The following is an 18627-nucleotide window of genomic DNA, read 5'->3' as shown; positions in this document are numbered from 1 at the left end:
ACCCACCACAAGCCTCAGTCTTGTGCTTATCCAGACAGTGTGTGTGTCTGTGAGTGTGAGTGTAAGTGTGCGTGTGTGCGTGTGTGTGTGTGCGTGTGTGTGTGTGTGTGTAGGGTGAGGAGTCACAGCAGAAGAAGGTAGAAGCCTCAGCAGTTTCAGGAAACAGAAATGTAGACAGAAGCTAAACGGGAAGGAGGGGCAGGAGAGGCAAGGTTGTGTCCACAGATCCCTCCCCCTGACACGTGACCAGGGACCCGCTCCTGCCTGGGAGGAGGCTCAGGGCAGCAGAAGAGGAACTGCAGAGCACACACCTTGAAATAGAGGTGCCTGTGGGCATTTCTGAAGCCCAATTGTTCTCCCAAGGGACGAACAGAGAAGACAGCAGTCACCATGGAGCCTACATCAGCTTCTGCCCCCAGATGGTGTGTCCCCTGGATGGGGATCCTGCTGGCAGGTGAGGGGATCAGTTCCCTTAAGGTGGATAGGAGACTGGGAGACAGAGACTGGCTGGGATCTCCTGGGGAGGACAAGGCTCTCAGAGGGGACAGAGGGCTTCGTTTGGACCTGAGGAAAGAGGACAAGGAGAGAGGAGGATGGGAGAGGGGGCCAGCAACAGGGAAACCTCATAAATATGAAGTACTGAGGGCCAGGAAACCCTCGCTTAGGTTAAGTTTGACAAGTTATTCATTGCCAAATAGTAATTTTATAAAACTGGTGGTAATAAGAACAATTTATATTCAGGCAACACCAGCAAAAGCTTCACCAGGGGCTCTCTACACATTGTCCTTACCCAGAAAGGGGCAGAGACAAACCAGGAGGTGGAGGGCCCTGGGAATACAAGTTCACTCACTCACAGGTGTTTGCAGCCTGTTGCAGGCACTGGGGGTGCAACGAGGTCAGACAAGCCCCTGCTCTCACTGAGCTCATGTTCCATGGGGAAGAGATAGACAAGGAAAGGTCTAGAATATGATTTCAGGTACTGACGAGGGCCATGAAGGGAACAGAGCAGGGAAAGGTCAGAAAGTGAGGACAGAGGGACTTTAGAGGAGGTGGTCAGGGAAGGTGTCTCCCATGGACACACCTGAGATGCAGCAGGAGTCTGAGGGCAGTGAGAGGCTGAGCCGGGCAGACACCTGGGGAAGAGTTAACAGAGAAAATAACAGGTTCAGACATGCTGAAGCAATGGTAGCCATGCTGCTGGCTTTGACCATAGAAGACACACATGCTCTCTCTCCCTTCAATGCCCGAACTTCAAGTCTAAGACATGAAAAGAATTTCTCATTCACCAGGGCCTCATCTTTCCATCCGATACATAGATCCAAATATTGATCAATTTCTCTCTTCCCTCCTAGTCTCGCTCTTAACTTTCTGGAACCCACCCACCACTGCCCAACTCACTATCGTGCTGACCAGTGCCGCTGAAGGAAAGGATGTGCTGCTCCTGGTCCACAATCTGTCTGAGGGTCTCTTAGGCTATGCCTGGTACAAAGGAAGACGTGTAAACAGCAGCCATCAAATTGCATCATATGTAATAGACAGTCAAGAAAACATCCCGGGGCCTGCATACAGCGGTCGAGAGACAATATACCCCAATGGATCCCTGCTGTTCCGGAATGTCACCCTGGAGGATGCAGGAAACTACACTCTACAAGCCATAAAGAAAAATTTTCATAATGAAGAAGTGACTGGACAGCTCCACGTATACTGTGAGTGTTCTTCTCTGTCCTCTGGGTGTCCGGTGGGGAACTCTACTTCACACACACAGGATCGGCAGCCCTGGACTCTACCTCCATCCCCGCTGCCTTACGTCCCATGCATATGTCTTGTGATACGCACACAGGCCTCATTTCTTGAAGGACTCGGGTTGACTGACAGGTGAGTGGTGCCAACTCTGATTGAGATGCCTTTGGAGGAATCAAATGTCCCACACAGGGCAATGTTCCCTGTCATCTGCACAGCGGAGCTACACACACCCAGCGTCACAAGCAAAAACTCTGACTCCGAGAGTTTTGATTTGCATTCCCCTAATGATAGCGATGTTGAGCATCTTCTCATGTGCTTATTGGCTATTTTCTCTGGAGAAATGTCTATTCAAGGGATTGCCGGTTTTTCCATCAGGTTATTTGGTTTTGTTGTTCTTGAGTTATAGGAGTTCCTTTTATATTCTGAATAGTAAACCCCTCACCCAATGTGTGATTTGCAAATTATTTTCCCTTGTTTCCTAGATCACCTTTGACTCTGTTCATGGTGTCTCTGGATGAATAGGAGTTTTCACTTGGACGAAATCCAATTCATTTTTTTCTATTGCCCAGTTCTTAGCATCATATTCAAGAAATCATTGCCAAATCCAATGTCATGAAGCTTCTAAAAGTTTTACAGTTTTAGGTCTAACCTCTAGGATTAGATCATTTGGAGGTAACTTCTGTTCATGGAATAAGGCAATGGTCCACTTATTTGTTTGCTGGTGGATATTGCTGTTCCACACCATTTGTTGAACATACTGCTCTTTCTCCATCCAATGGTCTCGGCTTCTTTGTCAAAATCATTTGATCACATAATCAAGGCTTTATTTCTGCATCTTTATTGCATTCCATGGGCTGTATGTCTATCTTTATGCCATTGTCACATAATTTTGGTTCCTTTAGCTCTGTGGTAACTTTTGAAATCAGGAAATGTGAGACCTCCAATTTCTTTCTCTTTTTTAAGATTGTTGCAATCATTTGGGTCCCTTGGGACTCCACATAATTCTAAGATAGATTTTTCTATTTCTGCAAAAAAAAAGTCATTGAGATTTTGACAGGGATTGCACCAAATATGTCAATAGTTTGGGGTATATCGACATCTATCTTGGCAATATTAAGTCTTCCAACTTATAAACGTGGATTTTTTCCATTAATTTATTTCTTCTGTAATTTTAGAAATGTTTGATAGTTTTCAGTGTATGCATCTTACATCTCCATGGTTAAGTTTATTTTAAATATTCTATTTTTTTCTGATGTTAATGTAAATGAAATTATTTTTTTAATTTTACTTTGAAATGTTTATTGTTATTGTAAAGAAATGGAACTGATATTGAGTATTTCCTCTCTTGCAGCTTCACTAAATTTATTAATTTTAACATTTTTTTTTGTTCGTTTGTGGGTATAACCTTTAGAATTTTCTACATGTAAGATTTGGCCATCTGCTAAAAGAGATGATTTTTCTTCTCCCTTTCCAATTTGCATGCCTTTTATTTCATCTTCTCGCCCAATTGTCCTGGCAGGGGTTTCCGTACTCTCTTGAGTAAGTGGTAAAGCAGCATCCTCGTCTTGTTCACGATTAGTAAAGATTTTGTGTTTCTCCATGGAGTATTATGTTAGCAGTGAGATTTCACATATGGCTTTCACCATATCAAGTAGTTTCCTTCTATTTCCACAGTCCCTGTCATTTGTGACAACCGTAACCACTTCTCTTTGGAGATGTCCTTCACAGTGAAACTCACTCCACAGGCCAGAAAGTAGAATTCTGTTCAGATTGTGAAATCCTTCAGATAGAATCTCTCCAGGTCCAAAATCGTGGAGATTGGGTTGGGCTGTCTTTGGTGCCTAATAAATTATTTAACAGGAGCTAAATGCCTCCCCACCTTCTGTAAAGCACCCCTGGCCCCAAAGAAGGACAGGGCTGGTAAGCCTGCCTTCCCCAACATACACAGAAGTTCACATGAGGAGCAAAACCTGATTTTTTTTAAGTTAAAGAGATTTCTAGGAATAGATCGATAAATGATCACAAGAAAAAAATTCCACCTGATGATGAGGATGCTGGGCTGAGAAAGGGTTCCCAATGGTGATACAAGAGAGATGTCCAGGAGGACAGGTCAAGGTCACCCTGGGGTGTTCTGTAGTCAGAGAGGAGGTACAGCCATCTTTCAAGGCCATCCCCTGGTGACCTTGAAAGAGCTTACTTTGGACTGTGAGGCCCCAGGTACCAGACCCACTCTAAGTCAGTCACCTCTTCTGTTTCTCCACAGAGCCTGTGGGAAAGCCCTCCATCTGAGCCAGCAATGCCACAGTCACGAGACATAAGGGTGCCTTGGTTTCAATCAGCTTCATAGATGACAGTGGGATCACCATCCAGTGGTTCCCCAGTGCCCAGCGTCTGTGGCTCAGGGAGGGGATGCAGCTGTCCAAGACAACAGCACCCTGACCTTGACCCCTGGGGACCCTGGGGTCATCACTGTGAGGTCTCCAACCCCATAAGTTCCAGAGAAAGTGAACCCCACAGGCTGGATGTGAACTATGAGTGGTCCTCTTCCCATTCTCTATGTTATTAAGTTCCAAATCAATTTTCTACTTATCTAAAAATTCTGGTTATGATGCACTTTTTTATACTTTGGTTGTGAATACTCAGCGATGGTGGCAAGTCCTTAGAAGTCTTGCAGTGAGTCAATAAGTACTCAAAAATGTGAACTGACACTGTCATTATTGTTGGTTTAAGGCCACATTTCACCTCTGGCTGCTGTAAGTTGCCCCAGCTCCAACGTGGAAATAACACCAAGTCCCTCAGAAGACAGACTGAGGTCATGCAATGAGGGCTGGGAGCACATGATAAGCTCACAGGATTCCCAGCTCTATCCTTCCTCCAGGGGGATGTCCTGGACTCTGATCTGGACAATGGGAATGGACAGGAAGATACACATGCAGGTGGTAACACAAACACGAAATGCACTTGACACAAAGCAATCTGTCCATATCATCCTGGTCAGAGCCGGGAGGAAAAGGGTTTGGAGGACCCGGGTCTCAAGTTGAGACTCTGGGTCAAGGGCCAACCCAGACTGAAGAAACAGTCTCGAGAGAAGTCCACCCACATCTATGACCCCATCCCATCTCAGCTCGCCTGGGCAGAACCTCCTGAAGGGTAATGTGTGACTCAGGGACACGAATCTTCTATGGGGAGGGGGATCCCTGGCTGAGACTCAACGATAGAGGGGCACATGCAGGACAAGATCTCTCTTCACATGAGATTCCACGATTGTGACAGAAAGATGCACACAGAGACACTTGTTCATGTGAAACATGAGCCCGGGATGAACCATGCTATGCTAGAGGTGAACCCCCAAATCCTGAAGCATTTCACACCATTCATGCCTGCACCAACCCCTGCAGGCTTTGTCCTCCTAGGCCAGGAATGTCACAATTCCCAGCCTCCAGGGGATGGCTGTCACCCCACTAGCCACAGCAATTCCTGGACACTCAGATGTCCCTAAAGAGGGGTTCACAGTTTGGTCATGTGGGATCTGCATTAATTCTCCCCTCAAACTTCTCAGGGTCCTGAGAGCTCTCCTTTTGGATCTTTCTATCCCCAGGGGTACTGAGAACTGTGTGGCCTGAACCCCAACTAGAAGGAAGATGCCCCTACACTCCTCCGGACTCTATGTGGACAGCTGGGTATGGGTGGGCACAGAGTGCACACTCCAGGGGGTACCCTCACTTACAATATAATACCCAGTGCCTTTGGGACAATCAGCATTAGCCTGGCCAGTGCTGCTGACACCCTCTCCTCTCACTACTCGTCATCGTGAGGGGTTTAATCTCTTCTTTCTGCACCTATCCACAGGGAGCATGTGACCAACCTCAGCATCTCCATCCTCAGTGCAGGGGTGGAGACTGCCCCACAGACCTGCTAAGGGGCCTCGTCCAAAGAAGAAAGAGGACTGGGGACTGGTCAGCAGCATGCAGGGCCTCTCCTGGGCCTGAGCTCTCAGGCTGTCCCGGAGAGGACCAGGAATCTGACCACATCTTTGTCCTTTCTGGAAAGGACACCTGAGTGCAAGTGGCTGTGATGGGAGGGGGTGGCTATAGAATGTGCTCGGTGGGAAAGAGGTACCAGTAGAGAGAAGCCTGGGGACAGAGCAAGATCTTGTCTGAAGAATGCACAGGAGCAGAGAAGGGAGAAGGATTGTGTAGAAAACCACCCTCCTCATTTTCGAGGATGATGGGGACAGTGAGCTTTGAGGGAAGTGGCTACATGGGGTCCATTGGGGGGGCCCCGTTGGGTCTCTCCTCCAAGGGCATCTCCTGGGTCATTGTTCAAGAGGAGGTGCCATTGCGCCAGCCTTGCCCTGTGGGGACTGACTCTACCCTACTTCCCCTTCTCAGGCCACTTCCTCTGTCCCTCTCCAGCCCTGGCATCACCAGGCCCCTGTATAATGGAAATTTGTAGGCACCATGTTTCTGAGACATGTGTCTGAGAAACACATCAGAAAGTGTCCCTTGTCTCTAGGACTGGGAGCAGGGGTAAGAGAGGTCAGTTCCCCCATGTTTTACAACAGGTGCCAACCCTAGGTTAGATAACTACTGCCCCCAGTCCATCTGCAGAGGATCCTTCCCCATCCTAGTTACCCTAGAGCCACAGTGAGACCTGCAGGGCCCCGGCCCTCCTGGGAGAGCTGATACCAGACAGATGCTTGCCCAAGGTATTCAATTTCTGTGCATAGGAGATGGGCCATGCAGTACTGCCTGTGTATTTTAAATCTTTGGTTAAAAAATCAAATGTTACCAAAAGTTATAGGGTCCAGCTCACACAGTGCCCCTAGGAATATCATGACCTAAATGCTCACACTACAAAAGGGTGATTGAAATGAGTTAATCATCCTACTATAAAGTTGTTGAAAAAGAGAAGAAGAAAAAAGGTTATCTTAAAGTAGAAAACAATAAACTAGAAGATAAATATAAAATCAAGAAGATCCACACACCCAAAATTACTTTCTTGAAAAGGTTTATCATTTTTTTTAATACCTCTGGAAAAACATGTCAACAAAATAATAGAAAAACCACAAATAAGGCATATGAATGTGGGAAAGCTACAGCAGAAATTGAAAATTCTTTTAAAATCTTCGGGACAATACAGTTGTAATTTAGACAAAATTCAAAACATTCCTAGAAAATTAGAAATAATGAACACTAACTCAAGAAGAAACAGGAAACCTGACCTGTACCATAAGCATTAAAGAAAATTTAGTTAACAGTTAAAATATTTTCACACAAATGCCCACTTATAGACATGTGCTCTTACACATATACATAGGTGCCACATGTGTGTATACTCATAAATAAACACAGATGGCCCTAAAATAAATATAAATATTTCCATGGAGAAAAATATGAATCTAGGTTCTAACTCAGGCCATACAATAATCTCTTAAAAATAGATAAAAAACTGGGACTTCACGTCAAGATGGCAGAGTAGGTAAAAACTGTGCTTGCCTCCACTCACAACCACATCAAAATTACAACTAAACTATATAATAGCCATCACTGAAAGTCACCTGAAGCCTAGCTAAACAGAAGTCCACACTGAATGCATGCAACAGAGGCCACTTCAAGACTGGTAGGAGGGGCGAAGACATGAAATGGGCTGGTCTAACACCTACATGAGGCAATTGAGAATCAGGAGAAATATCTTGGCTGTGGAGGTCCCCCAGAAAAAGTGAAATGCCCCGGCTCCACATCGGGGTCCCCAGCCCAGGGATCCAGGCCCTGAAAGAGAAGTTCCCACAACTCTGGCTGTGAAAACCAGTGAAGATTGTGGCTAAGTGGGATGGAGGGCTGAGGGAGTCGCAGACTTATCCTCTAAGGAGACCACATGGGTTTACTCTGTAACAAACTCACTGGCTCTGAGCTCCAGTGCTGGAGCATCAGCTTGAGAGGTGCCAGGGACATGGGGAGGAACTGAGTTGTCTGGCTTCAGGGCGAGGGCTAGAGGGGCATATATCTCCCTACAGAAGGGCTGGCACTATCATTGTTACTTTGTTGAGCCCTCCCCTGCCAGGCCTGCAGACCCAGGTGGGCACCATATCTGAGTCTCCATAAACATAACTAACACTGGTCACCCACCCTGGTGATTCCCTGAGACCCTGCCCCTCTCATCTTGTGGACCCACCCAAGCCACTTTCAGTGAATTTTCCATACAAATGGCCTGTGTTGGCTCATGCTGAAAACTTTCCTAAAATCTCTCGAAGGTTTACAAACTCCAAACAAGCAGGATACAGCCTCACAGTGCCCCATACCTCTTGATGAACAGCCTCAATCTTGGCACTATAGGCAGCCAGCCTCGGTTCGAGGCTTGGCCTCTCAAAACTCTTCCAAGCCCAGCGTGGGTGGTGGCCATCTGTGGATTCCTTGGTGGCTCAAGTCCAGGTACCCTGGTGGAAACTGAATTTGGGCTTCAGGAGGGTTCCTCCTGATGGGCCCTGCCCAGCACACCCTGTCAGTGGCCATGGTCTAAACCAAAGCACCACCTGGGGTCACATCTGAAGATGACACACCCAAAGGGCAGACAGGGCAGGCACCGGAGCCCCTGCTCAAGTGAATCCTGCTCTGTAGGGTCAGGCCCTGCGCAACAGCTCCTCCCCTGGTCATGACCATGCATCACAACCAATCAGCCAGAGAGTCATCCCTCCCATTGATGATCAAAGAGCAAACAAGGCTCAGCTGCAACAGGAGGGCACGCACAAGCCACACAGCAGACATACCTGGAGGACCCAGCTCAAGCAACCAGGGACGGCCGTGCCACTTGGCTCCACAGCACACCTACTACATAACACCACTCTACTAAGACCAGGAGACAAAGCAGCTCTACGTAACACGTGGAAACAAACACAAGTAGGCAGCCAGAATGGGAAGACAAAGAAACTTCCCAAACAAAAGAACAGAACAAAGCTCCTAAAAAAAAGAAAAAAAAACTAACAAAATGAAGACAAGCAATCTACCAGATGCAGAGTTCAAAACACTTGTTATAAGGATGCTCAATGAACTTAGAAGAAGAGTAGAGGAACATAGTAAGAACTTTAACAAAGAGATATAAAGCATAAAAATTGAGATAGAAAACATAAAAAACTACCACTCAATAATGAAGAATATAATAACTGAAATAAAGACTATCTTAAGAGGAATTAACAGTAGAGTAGATAAAGCAGAGGATTGAATCAGCGATTTAGAAGATAAGGTAGCAGAAAACAATCAAAACAAATACAAGAAAAAATAATTTTAAAAAATGAGGATAATATAAGAGGCCTAACAGACATATGAAAAGATGCTGAAGATCACAAGTCATCAGAGAATCGTAAACTGAAACCACAATGAGATATCACCTCACACCTGTCAGAATCAAAAAACAGCAAGTGCTGGCAAAGATGTGGAGAAAAGGGAACCCTCAATACATTGTTGGTGGGATTGCAAATTGGTACAGCCACTATGGAAAACAGTACGGAGGTTTCTCAAAAAACTAAAAATGGACATACCTTTTGACCCAGCAATTGCACTTCTGGGTATTTACCCAAAGAAAACCAAAACAATAATTCGTAAAGATCTATATTTATGGCAGCACAATTTACAACAGTCAAGATATGGAAGCAACATAATGCCCATCAACAGACAATTGGATAAAGAAATTATGGTTCATGTGTATAATAAAATATTACTCAGTCATTTAAAAAAATGAAATCCTACCTTTTGAAACAGCATGGAAGGACCTAGAGGTTATTATGCTGAGTGAAATAAGTCAGACAGAGAAAGATAAATGCCATGTAATTTCACTTATATGTGGAATCTAAGGAAAAAAAACTAATCAAAAATAGATTCACAAATATAGTGAACAATTTAGTGACAGACAGAGGGGAGGGGAATTTGGGGGGCTGGGAGAATGGGGTGAAAGATTAAAGAAGTACAAATTAGTCGTTGACAGTGGGGCACAAGGATAGGGAGCACGGCACAGGGAATGCAGCTAGCATTAATATGATGGCTAACTGGAGGGCCAGGGAGGAAGGGAGCAATTGGGGCAATCGTTTTATGAACAATATGGATGTCTAACCAATGTACTGTATACTCGAAACTAATTTAAATAAATTTATTTTTTTTAAATGAGGATATTATAAGGGGGCTCTGGGACAATGTCAACCTTGCTAATATTTGCATCATAGGAATACTAAATGGAGATGAGAGCAAGAAATTGAAAACCTATCTGAAAAACTAATGACTGAAAACTTTCCTAACCTGGTGAAGGAAATAGACTTATAAGCCCAGGAAGTGCCAGAGTCCCAAACAAGATGAATTCAAAGAGGCCCACACCGAGACATGTTATAATTAAAATACAAAAGATTAAAAAACAAAAAGAGAGTCTTAAAACAACAAGAGAGAAGCAGCAAGTTACCTGTAAGGAAGATCCCTTAAGGCTTAGCTGATTTCTCCACAGAAACTTTCCAGTCCGGAAGGGACTGGCAGGAAATATTCAAAGCGATGAAAAGCTAGAAACTACTACAAATATTGCTCTACCCAGCAAAGCTATGATTAAGAATTGAAGGAAAGATAAAGAATTTCTCAGACAAGAAAAAAACCTAAGGAGTTCATCATCACTTAGCCAGTATTACAGAACATCTTAGAGGGACTTCTGTAAGAAAAAGAAGGAAAAAGAAAAATATATAAATATAAATAGTAAAACGGCAATAACTACATATCTAGCAACAAATACTTTAAATGTAAATGGGTTACATGCTCCAGTCAAAAGACATGGGGTGGCTAAATGGATAAGAAAACAAGACCTTTACATATGCTGCCTACAAGAGATTCATGTCAGATCAAAAGACACACACAGACTGAAAGTAAAAGGATGGAAAATATGTTTCACGAAAATGAAAACAAACAAAAAGCTGTAGTGGCAATACTAACACCAGACAAAACAGACTTTAAAACAAAGACTCTACCAAGAGACAAAAAAGGACCCAGTTATCCCACTACTGGGTATTTATCTGAGCAAACCCAAAACACTACTTTGAAGGGACATGTGAATCTATAGGTTCATTGTAGTATTATTTACAATAGCCAAGATATGAAGGCATCTTAGGTGTCTTATCAATGAATGAACGAATGGAAAACAGGTGGTATGTGTGTGAGTGTGTGCGTGCATGCGTGCATGTGTGTGTGTGCGTTCACGCACTCAATGAAATATTACTCAGCCAGAAAAAAAAGACTAAAAACTTGCCATCTGCAACAACATAGATGAACCTAAAGAGTATTGCGTTGGGTGGAGTCAGTCAGAGAAGACAAATGTCTTATGTGCGATCTAGAGAACAGGATAAACAAACAACGGAAACAAGCTCATAGATACAGAGAACATTTTGATGGTTGTCAGATCGAGGAGTGGGGGGCTGAATGAAGCAGGGAAAAGATTAAGAGGCACAAATTGGCAATGACAAAACAGCCATGGGGACGTAGAATGTAGCAGGGGGGATATAGCCAGTAGCATTGTAATAGTAACAACCATGTATGGTGTCAGATGCGCACTGGATTTACCGAGCTGAACATTTTGTAAATTATATAAATGGATGATCACTGAGTTGTACACAGGACACTAGTATAATAATGTCTGTCAAATATAACTGAAAAAAATAAAAATATTAAAAAATGTTTAACGTATAAGAGAGAATAAGGGATCAAAGAGTCTATGATTTGGGTGGTGGTCAAAGAAACCCGGAATCATGAGCATAGAGAATTGCTACGTCAGACAAAATAGACAGGGAGTGGACAGGAGACTCCTAAATCATCTAACAAAGAGGTAGCTATCACAGGTAGTGAGTGAGAAAGTCCAAAACTGACCACTAGATATTCATAGTAGGCAGCCATCCTATTGGTTTGACCCTATGTTTTTGGTCCAGTTAAGCATCAGGTAACAAAGCAAGGAACCACAAGGATTAACAAAAAAGCTATACTGTGAAAATTTGCTCTGATGCACCCCCACAGAATTCTACCGAAAACGTGAGAGAGGCATGCTGACTGTGCCGTTTTATGCTCCCTCTTCCTCTCCGACGTATGGCCCACTTTCTAGTCACACCTGTTTTGTGTCACCCATTGGCTTCCTAAATACTCCCTCCCTGGCTTCAGTATCTTCCTTGGTAAAATGGACATCTTATATCCACTCCAATGTTCTCCTATTCATGGGGAGATATAATATAAAACAGGCCTTAGAAAAACTGTAGTGAAATAATAGATGGGAGGACAGACTCCTCCCACTTTGCCCATTCCTGCCTCAGATATGTTCTCCTAGGGCCTCACCCCATAACTCTATCCTAGCCCTGTGATCAATCTTTCCCAACTGAGGGGCATCACTACATGTCATCAAAAAGAAGTGGACACTGATAATACAGCACCATTTCTGTTCTTTGTTATTTCCCAAGATCACTTTTCAACCTAGAAACTGAACCATCTTCCCTTTGGGGGTATGGGGCCTACTGACATGCCCCAAGGGGAGGGTCATGTACGTTTCATAATGGGCATTGTGTCACGAGATGATGCGACGGGTGGCTTGTGATCTCACAAGCTGGCAGATACTTCGGAACTTATGTCCAGTTACTCATTTTGACGCGACGAGTAACTACTCATCTGCTCTTTGGAAAATGAATAGAAAGCTACCTCGCATTTCCCCACCTCAGCCCCCGCCTTCCCCTCCTCTTCCTTCACGCTCTCGCTATTCAACCCACCTTCCTTCCCTGGCTCCTCGCCCTGCTGTCCCTTATCTCACGCCCCAGCGCCACTCACCTCCCTCCAGTTTCCCTACTCTAAAGAGTGCCAGCCGTGCCCGCCACCCTCCCTTAAACGCTTCTCTGACCAGCTCTTCCTCTGCTCTCCCTAGACCAACCACTAGTCGTCCTGTTCATCGTGGTCCCCCTTCCCATCTCCCCTCGGTCTACACCCCTAAACCTCCTCCTAGGCCCCCTTGCTAATCCTTTGGACCTTGGTCCTTGCCAGCACTCCAGCCATCCCAACCAGACCTGATGATTCACAGATATCATCCTGGAGAGGTCTTTTCCCTACTAGTGGGACAGAACGCTGCAGTGCAGAATGTGGATTGCAGGAGGCTGACATGGAGAACAGAGGAAATCGGTGACAATGGAACAACCAACATTCATTCACCTTGGAGGGTAAGCTCTGCTAATGACTGGACTCCCTTTTCCATGATGGTGGTTTTCAGCCATGACCAGATGCTGGTCCTCTTACTACTATCTGTCTTTTGCCTTCATCCTCAGCTTCTCAATGCTCTGCAGGTGCCAAAGACACTCTACCCGAGTTCCTTTGTCTACAGAGTCTGATCCTTCTCTCTTCTGCCTGATCGGCCAGCCTGCAGAGGCTTCTGCCTTTTTAATCGGCTTCTCAGTGAAACTGGGCCCGTGCCCACAGGACAAACAGCAGGACCAGTCACACAGAAGACAGAGAACAGTCAGTGAACAGTGGAAAGCATGTAATCTGTTCTCCAGGAGGGTGAGTCCAATTGACCTACCCTGAGTTAAAATGCTTGTAAGAATGGGTGACCCCGAGAATTCATACACAGGGCACAAGTCTCCTACTATAGATAGATGGGGACTCAAGGTTTTTTTCATCTGGTTCCTCCAAGACTCCATTTTTCTGCATCCCAAGATTCTAGAACTTTGCCAAGACCTTTCCTCCCTTGAGAAACACCTCCTACAGAGGCGGGGGAGGGGAGCATCCATTGTGTCCTTGTCTAAGCTGTAAAGGTTGAGCTTCTCTCCAGTCTGCTACGGTACCCCAGAAAGTGACAGGTAGCGGAGTCTAGATGGCAAGGACATGTCCAGATCCTACCCAGATGATAGCATCAGAAGAATAAAGGACATATTAAAGTGCTCTCCACTAACTGATATAATGCAATCTAAATAACTATTTTAACATATATCTCTAGAGACCCGGACAAGCTGATTATAATATACAAAGAAAGGGAAAAGCCCAAGAATAGCCAAGACACTCTTAAGAACTGGTAGGGACAATTTTCCTGCTAAATATCAGAACTTATTACTAAAATTACAGGAATCGAGATTGTGTAGTACTGGTGCAGGCAAGAACAAATAGACAACTGGTGTGGAAGACAGTCTTGACAGAGACACCCATAAGGGGACACTTACCTTAGGATGAGAGTAGCATAGTAAAGCAGTGGAGATAGGACTCTCTTTTCAATACATTGTTTCTGGGTCCATTAGATACTCATGTGAACAAAACTTCAGCTAGACACCTACCTCACACTAAACTCAAAAATCAATTTCAAGTTCCGGTCAAGATGGCAGTGTAGGTAAACACCATGCTTGCTTCCTTTCAAACCACATCAAAATTACAACTAAATTACAGAATACTCATCATTGGAAGTTGCCTGATTTCTATCTGAACAGAATTCCTATGACTAGAGACTCACTGAAGAGGCCACTTTGAGACTGGTAGGACTGGCAGAGACATGAAACGAGCTGGTTTCACTCCCTCAAGTGACAGTTGTGAAACGGGAGAAAAATATTGGCTGCCAAGCCTTCCTCCCTCCTCCGCCCCCGCCCCCACCGCAGAGTGAGGTTTCCACACTGGGCTCCCCAGCTAAGGGTTCCAGTGCCAGTAAGAGATGTCTCCACAACTTCTGGCTGTGAAAAACAATAGAGATTAGGGCCAAGTGAGACAAAGGAGCTCTAGAGGAGCAGACATTCTTCCTAAAGGGCCTGCATGCATGGACTTACTCAGTGATGACTTGCTTGCTCTGAGCTCCACTGTGGAGGAGCTGTTCAAAAGGTGCCAGGGACATACTTAGAGGAACTGACTTGTCTGGCTTCTGGACAAGGGCTGGGGAGGCAGCTTTTTCTCAGACAGAAGTGCTAGCAGAGGGCATTATGCCTTTGTTCAGCCCTCCTGCACTCAGCTTGCAGACTCAGGTGGGCACCATATCTGAGTCTCCATAGCATAGCAAACACTGGTCTTCCTACCCTAGTGATTCCCTGACACCCTACCCCATCTAACCTGTGGGCCCACCCAAACTGCTTCCAGTTGGTTTTCCATAAAATGACCTATTTTAGCTAATGCTGAAAATTATCTTCACTCGAACATTCACAAAACTCAAAAGAGCAACATCTTACCTCGGTGTGCCCCATACCTCTTACTGAGCAGCCCCGATCTCGACACTAGAAGCAGCTGGCCTTGGTTTGTGGCTTGGCCTCTCAAAACTCTTCCAAGCCCTGCATGGGTGGTGGCCATCTGTGGATTCCTTGGTGGCTCAAGTCCAGGTACCCTGGTGGAAACTGAATTTGGGCTTCAGGAGGGTTCCTCCTGATGGGCCCTGCCCAGCACACCCTGTCAGTGGCCATGGTCTAAACCAAAGCACCACCTGGGGTCACATCTGAAGATGACACACCCAAAGGGCAGACAGGGCAGGCACCAGAGCCCCTGCTAAAGTGCATCCTGCTCTGTACGGTCAGGCCCCACACAACAGCTCCTTCCCTGCTCATGGCCATGCATCACAACCAATCAGCCAGAGAGTCATCCCTCCCATTGATGATCAAAGAGCAAACAAGGCTCAGCTGCAACAGGAGGGCACGCACAAGCCACACAGCAGACATACCTGGAGGACCCAGCTCAAGCAACCAGGGACGGCCGTGCCACTGGGCCCCACAGCACACCTACTACATAAAGTCACTCTACTAAGATCAGGAGACCTAGCAGCCCTATATAACACATAAAAATAAACACGAGTAGGCAGCCAAAAATGTGAAGACAAAGAAACCTATCTGAAACAAAAGAACAGAACAAAGTTCTAGAGAAAATTCAACAAAATGGAGAAAAATAATCTACCAGATGCAGAGTTCAAAACACTTGTTATAAGGATGTTCAATGAACTTGGGAGAAAGGTAGAGAAACTCACTGAGAACTTTAACAAAGGGTTAGAAAACTAAAAGTGGAGAGAGAAAACAAAAAACTAGTCAGAAATGCAAAAAAACAATAACTGAAATCAAGACTATCTTAGAAGGAATTAACAGTAGATTTAATGAAGCAGAAGATCAATCAGCAATTTAGAAGATAAGCTAACAGAAAACACCCAGTCAGAACAGCAGTAAGAAAAAGAAAGATAATTTAAGGGGCCTCTGGGACAGCATCAACATTTGCATCATAGGGATTTCAGAAGAGAGAGACCAAGGAAATGAAAATCTATCTTAAAAAATAATGATGAAAAACTTCCCTAAAACTTCTCTAACCTGGTGAAGGAAATAGACATAAAAGCCCAGGAAGAACAAGGATTCCCAAACGAGATGAACCCAAAAGAGTCCCACACCAAGACATGTCATAATTAAAATGCCAAAGGTGAAAAGCATTGACTCTTCAAGGCACCAAGAGAAAAGCAGTGAGGGAGCTCCCATAAGACTCAGCTGATTTCGCTGGAGAAACTTTGCAAGATAGAAGGGATTGACATGAAACATCCAAAGCTATCATTTAGAATCGAGGAACAGAGAAAGAGCTTCTCAAAAAACAAAAATCAAAGGAGTTCATCATCACTAAACCAGCATTACAGAACATCTTAGAGGGATTTCTGTAAGAAAAAGAAAAAAAGATAAAAATATGAATATAAAATGGCAGTAACTACATATGCAGTAACAATTACTTTAAATATAAAGGGATTAAATGGTCCAATTGAAATCCATTAGGCTGGCTTAATGATAGTCAGAAAACAAGACTCTTATATATGCTACCTACAAGAGATTCACTTCAGATCAAAAGACACACACATATGAAAGGAATGAAAAAAAAAGTTATTTCATGGAAATGAAAATGAACAAAAAAAGCTGGGGTAGCAATACTTATACCAAACAAAATAGATTTAAGACAAAGGCTATAACAAGAGACAAAGAAGGACTCAGTCATCCCATTTCTGAGCATTTACCTGAAGAAACCCAAAACACTAATCTGAAGGCACATGTGAATCTTTTATGTCCTTTGCAGCATTATTTACAATATTACTCAGCCAAAAAAAAATGAAAGCTTGCCATCTGCATGAACATGGATCGACCTAGAAGGTAATGTGCTGAATAGAGTAAATCAGACAGACAAAGAAATATGTCATATGTGGAATGAATCTAGGGAACAGGATTAACGAACAAACAATAGAAACAAGTTCATATATAAAAAGAACATTTTATTATATTTTATTTTTTTAGGCAAAGCGACCCTTGGTTGACCTCAAAGATTGCAAGGACCTTGTCAGCTTACAATTTCTTCTTTTTTTAAATTTTACTTTTTTACACCGACAGCACCTGCTCTTCCTAGGTGGTCTCTCATCCAAGTACTAAAACCAGGCTCAAACCTGCTTAGCTTCCGAGACCAGGCAGGATCAGGCTGGTTCAGGGTGGCATGGACATAGACTAAAGGGAGCATTTTAATGGTTGTCAGAGTGGGGACTGGGGGAGTGGATGAGTGGGAGGGGATTAAGAGGTACAAATAGATAGCTACAAAATAGTCATGGCGATATCGAGTATAGCATGGGGAATATAGCCAATAGTACTGTAATAATTATATATGGTGGCAGATGGGTACTGGACTTATGGGGGTGGTCACTTCCTTAGTTATATAAATGTTTAATCACTGTTTTGTATACTTGAAATTAATATAATATTGTATGTCAACTATAATTAAATATAAAAAATTTAAAAATTGATAAAATTTCTTAACCTTAGAATTTCTGGTTTTCTGAAAGATACTTAATTCTGTCTCTTTTATACATATACAAGTTTTATATATACATATATATACACACACATATATAAGGTGCTATATAAGCACCTTTGTGTATCTATATGACAAATAAGCTATATCCAAAATACATTAAACATTCTACAAAAGCAATAGGAAAAAGAACAACAATCCAATTTTTAAAAAAAATATATCTAAAAAAATCTAAGAGACACTGAACAGTAGAACTTATGCAAAGCTGAATTTGCATTATTGTTTATTTGGAAAATGCAAATTAAAACTGTTATGAAGTGTCATTTCAAGCACTCAACAATAGCTAAAATTTAAAGGACTGATGATATCAACAGCTAGAACACTAGACATGTAAACTTGGCTGGTAGAAATAAAGCTGTCCAACTCTCTGGAAGGAGAATCTAAAATATATATACTTTAGAAGATGTCCCAGGAAATACAATGGTATTTATACCAAGGACATGAGTTTGACCATGCAAAACACATGTATATGAATATTCACCTCAGTACTGTTCAGAGGAGCCAAAAACAGACAATCCAAATATCCAACAGTACAATCATGACTATTGTGCTGTATTTAAAGGAATATTTTATAACTTAAACAAGAGATGAGTTAGCGCTTCATACAACATGGATGATCCCTCATGCACAGACTTGAACAGAAGTCGTCAGATGCAAAGGGAACATAATGGATGGTTGTCCTGAGTAAAGCCTCAGAAGGCGAAACTAACCCTGGGTGCTCGAGGTCAGAATGGAGTTGGCACTGGAGTCAGATCCACTGGGAGGGGCAGGAGAGCATTCCCCGGTTCAGGCAAAGTTCTCTACCTTAATCTGGGTGGTGCTTTCATGGGCAGGCACACACAGAAGTTTATTGCAACATTCATGTTGCTTTATGAGAAAAAGTCTGTAGAATTTCTCAGGTTACACAGAACAACGATACCCACAAAGCAATCAAAGGGCATTTTCGCTCCAACCTCACACAACTCTCCAAGAGGAAAGGAAAAATAAAGATTAATCATTAACTCATTTGATTGGGCAGTATAACATTCCTGTCAAAACTAGACTAGGAAAGAATGAGGAGGTAAGA

At 43.7% G+C, this 18627-nt stretch overlaps 1 protein-coding gene across 1 annotated transcript; it reads left to right on the top strand.

Annotated features, from left to right (window-relative positions):
- The first annotated feature begins 276 nt into the window (after positions 1–276).
- Positions 277–4186, top strand: LOC107505497 (carcinoembryonic antigen-related cell adhesion molecule 3-like). Its single transcript, XM_036232386.1, has 3 exons — positions 277–454; positions 1353–1706; positions 4007–4186. Coding segments are annotated over exons 1-3 (420 nt in total). The 5' UTR covers positions 277–390; the 3' UTR covers positions 4009–4186.
- The last annotated feature ends 14441 nt before the right edge of the window (positions 4187–18627 follow it).

Source organism: Rousettus aegyptiacus, unplaced genomic scaffold, assembly GCF_014176215.1.
Source record: "Rousettus aegyptiacus isolate mRouAeg1 unplaced genomic scaffold, mRouAeg1.p scaffold_m13_p_14, whole genome shotgun sequence".
NCBI classification, from domain to species: domain Eukaryota; kingdom Metazoa; phylum Chordata; class Mammalia; order Chiroptera; family Pteropodidae; genus Rousettus; species Rousettus aegyptiacus.
This window is presented reverse-complemented; position numbering and strand designations above follow the sequence as displayed.

What these genes read in the sequence shown, in the direction of transcription:
- LOC107505497 (XM_036232386.1), top strand. Translation starts at nt 391, where the DNA reads ATGGAGCCTACATCAGCTTCTGCCCCCAGATGGTGTGTCCCCTGGATG. An exon ending in GATGGGGATCCTGCTGGCAG is followed by an intron (nt 455 to 1,352) that starts GTGAGGGGATCA and finishes CTTCCCTCCTAG; the next exon opens with TCTCGCTCTTAACTTTCTGG.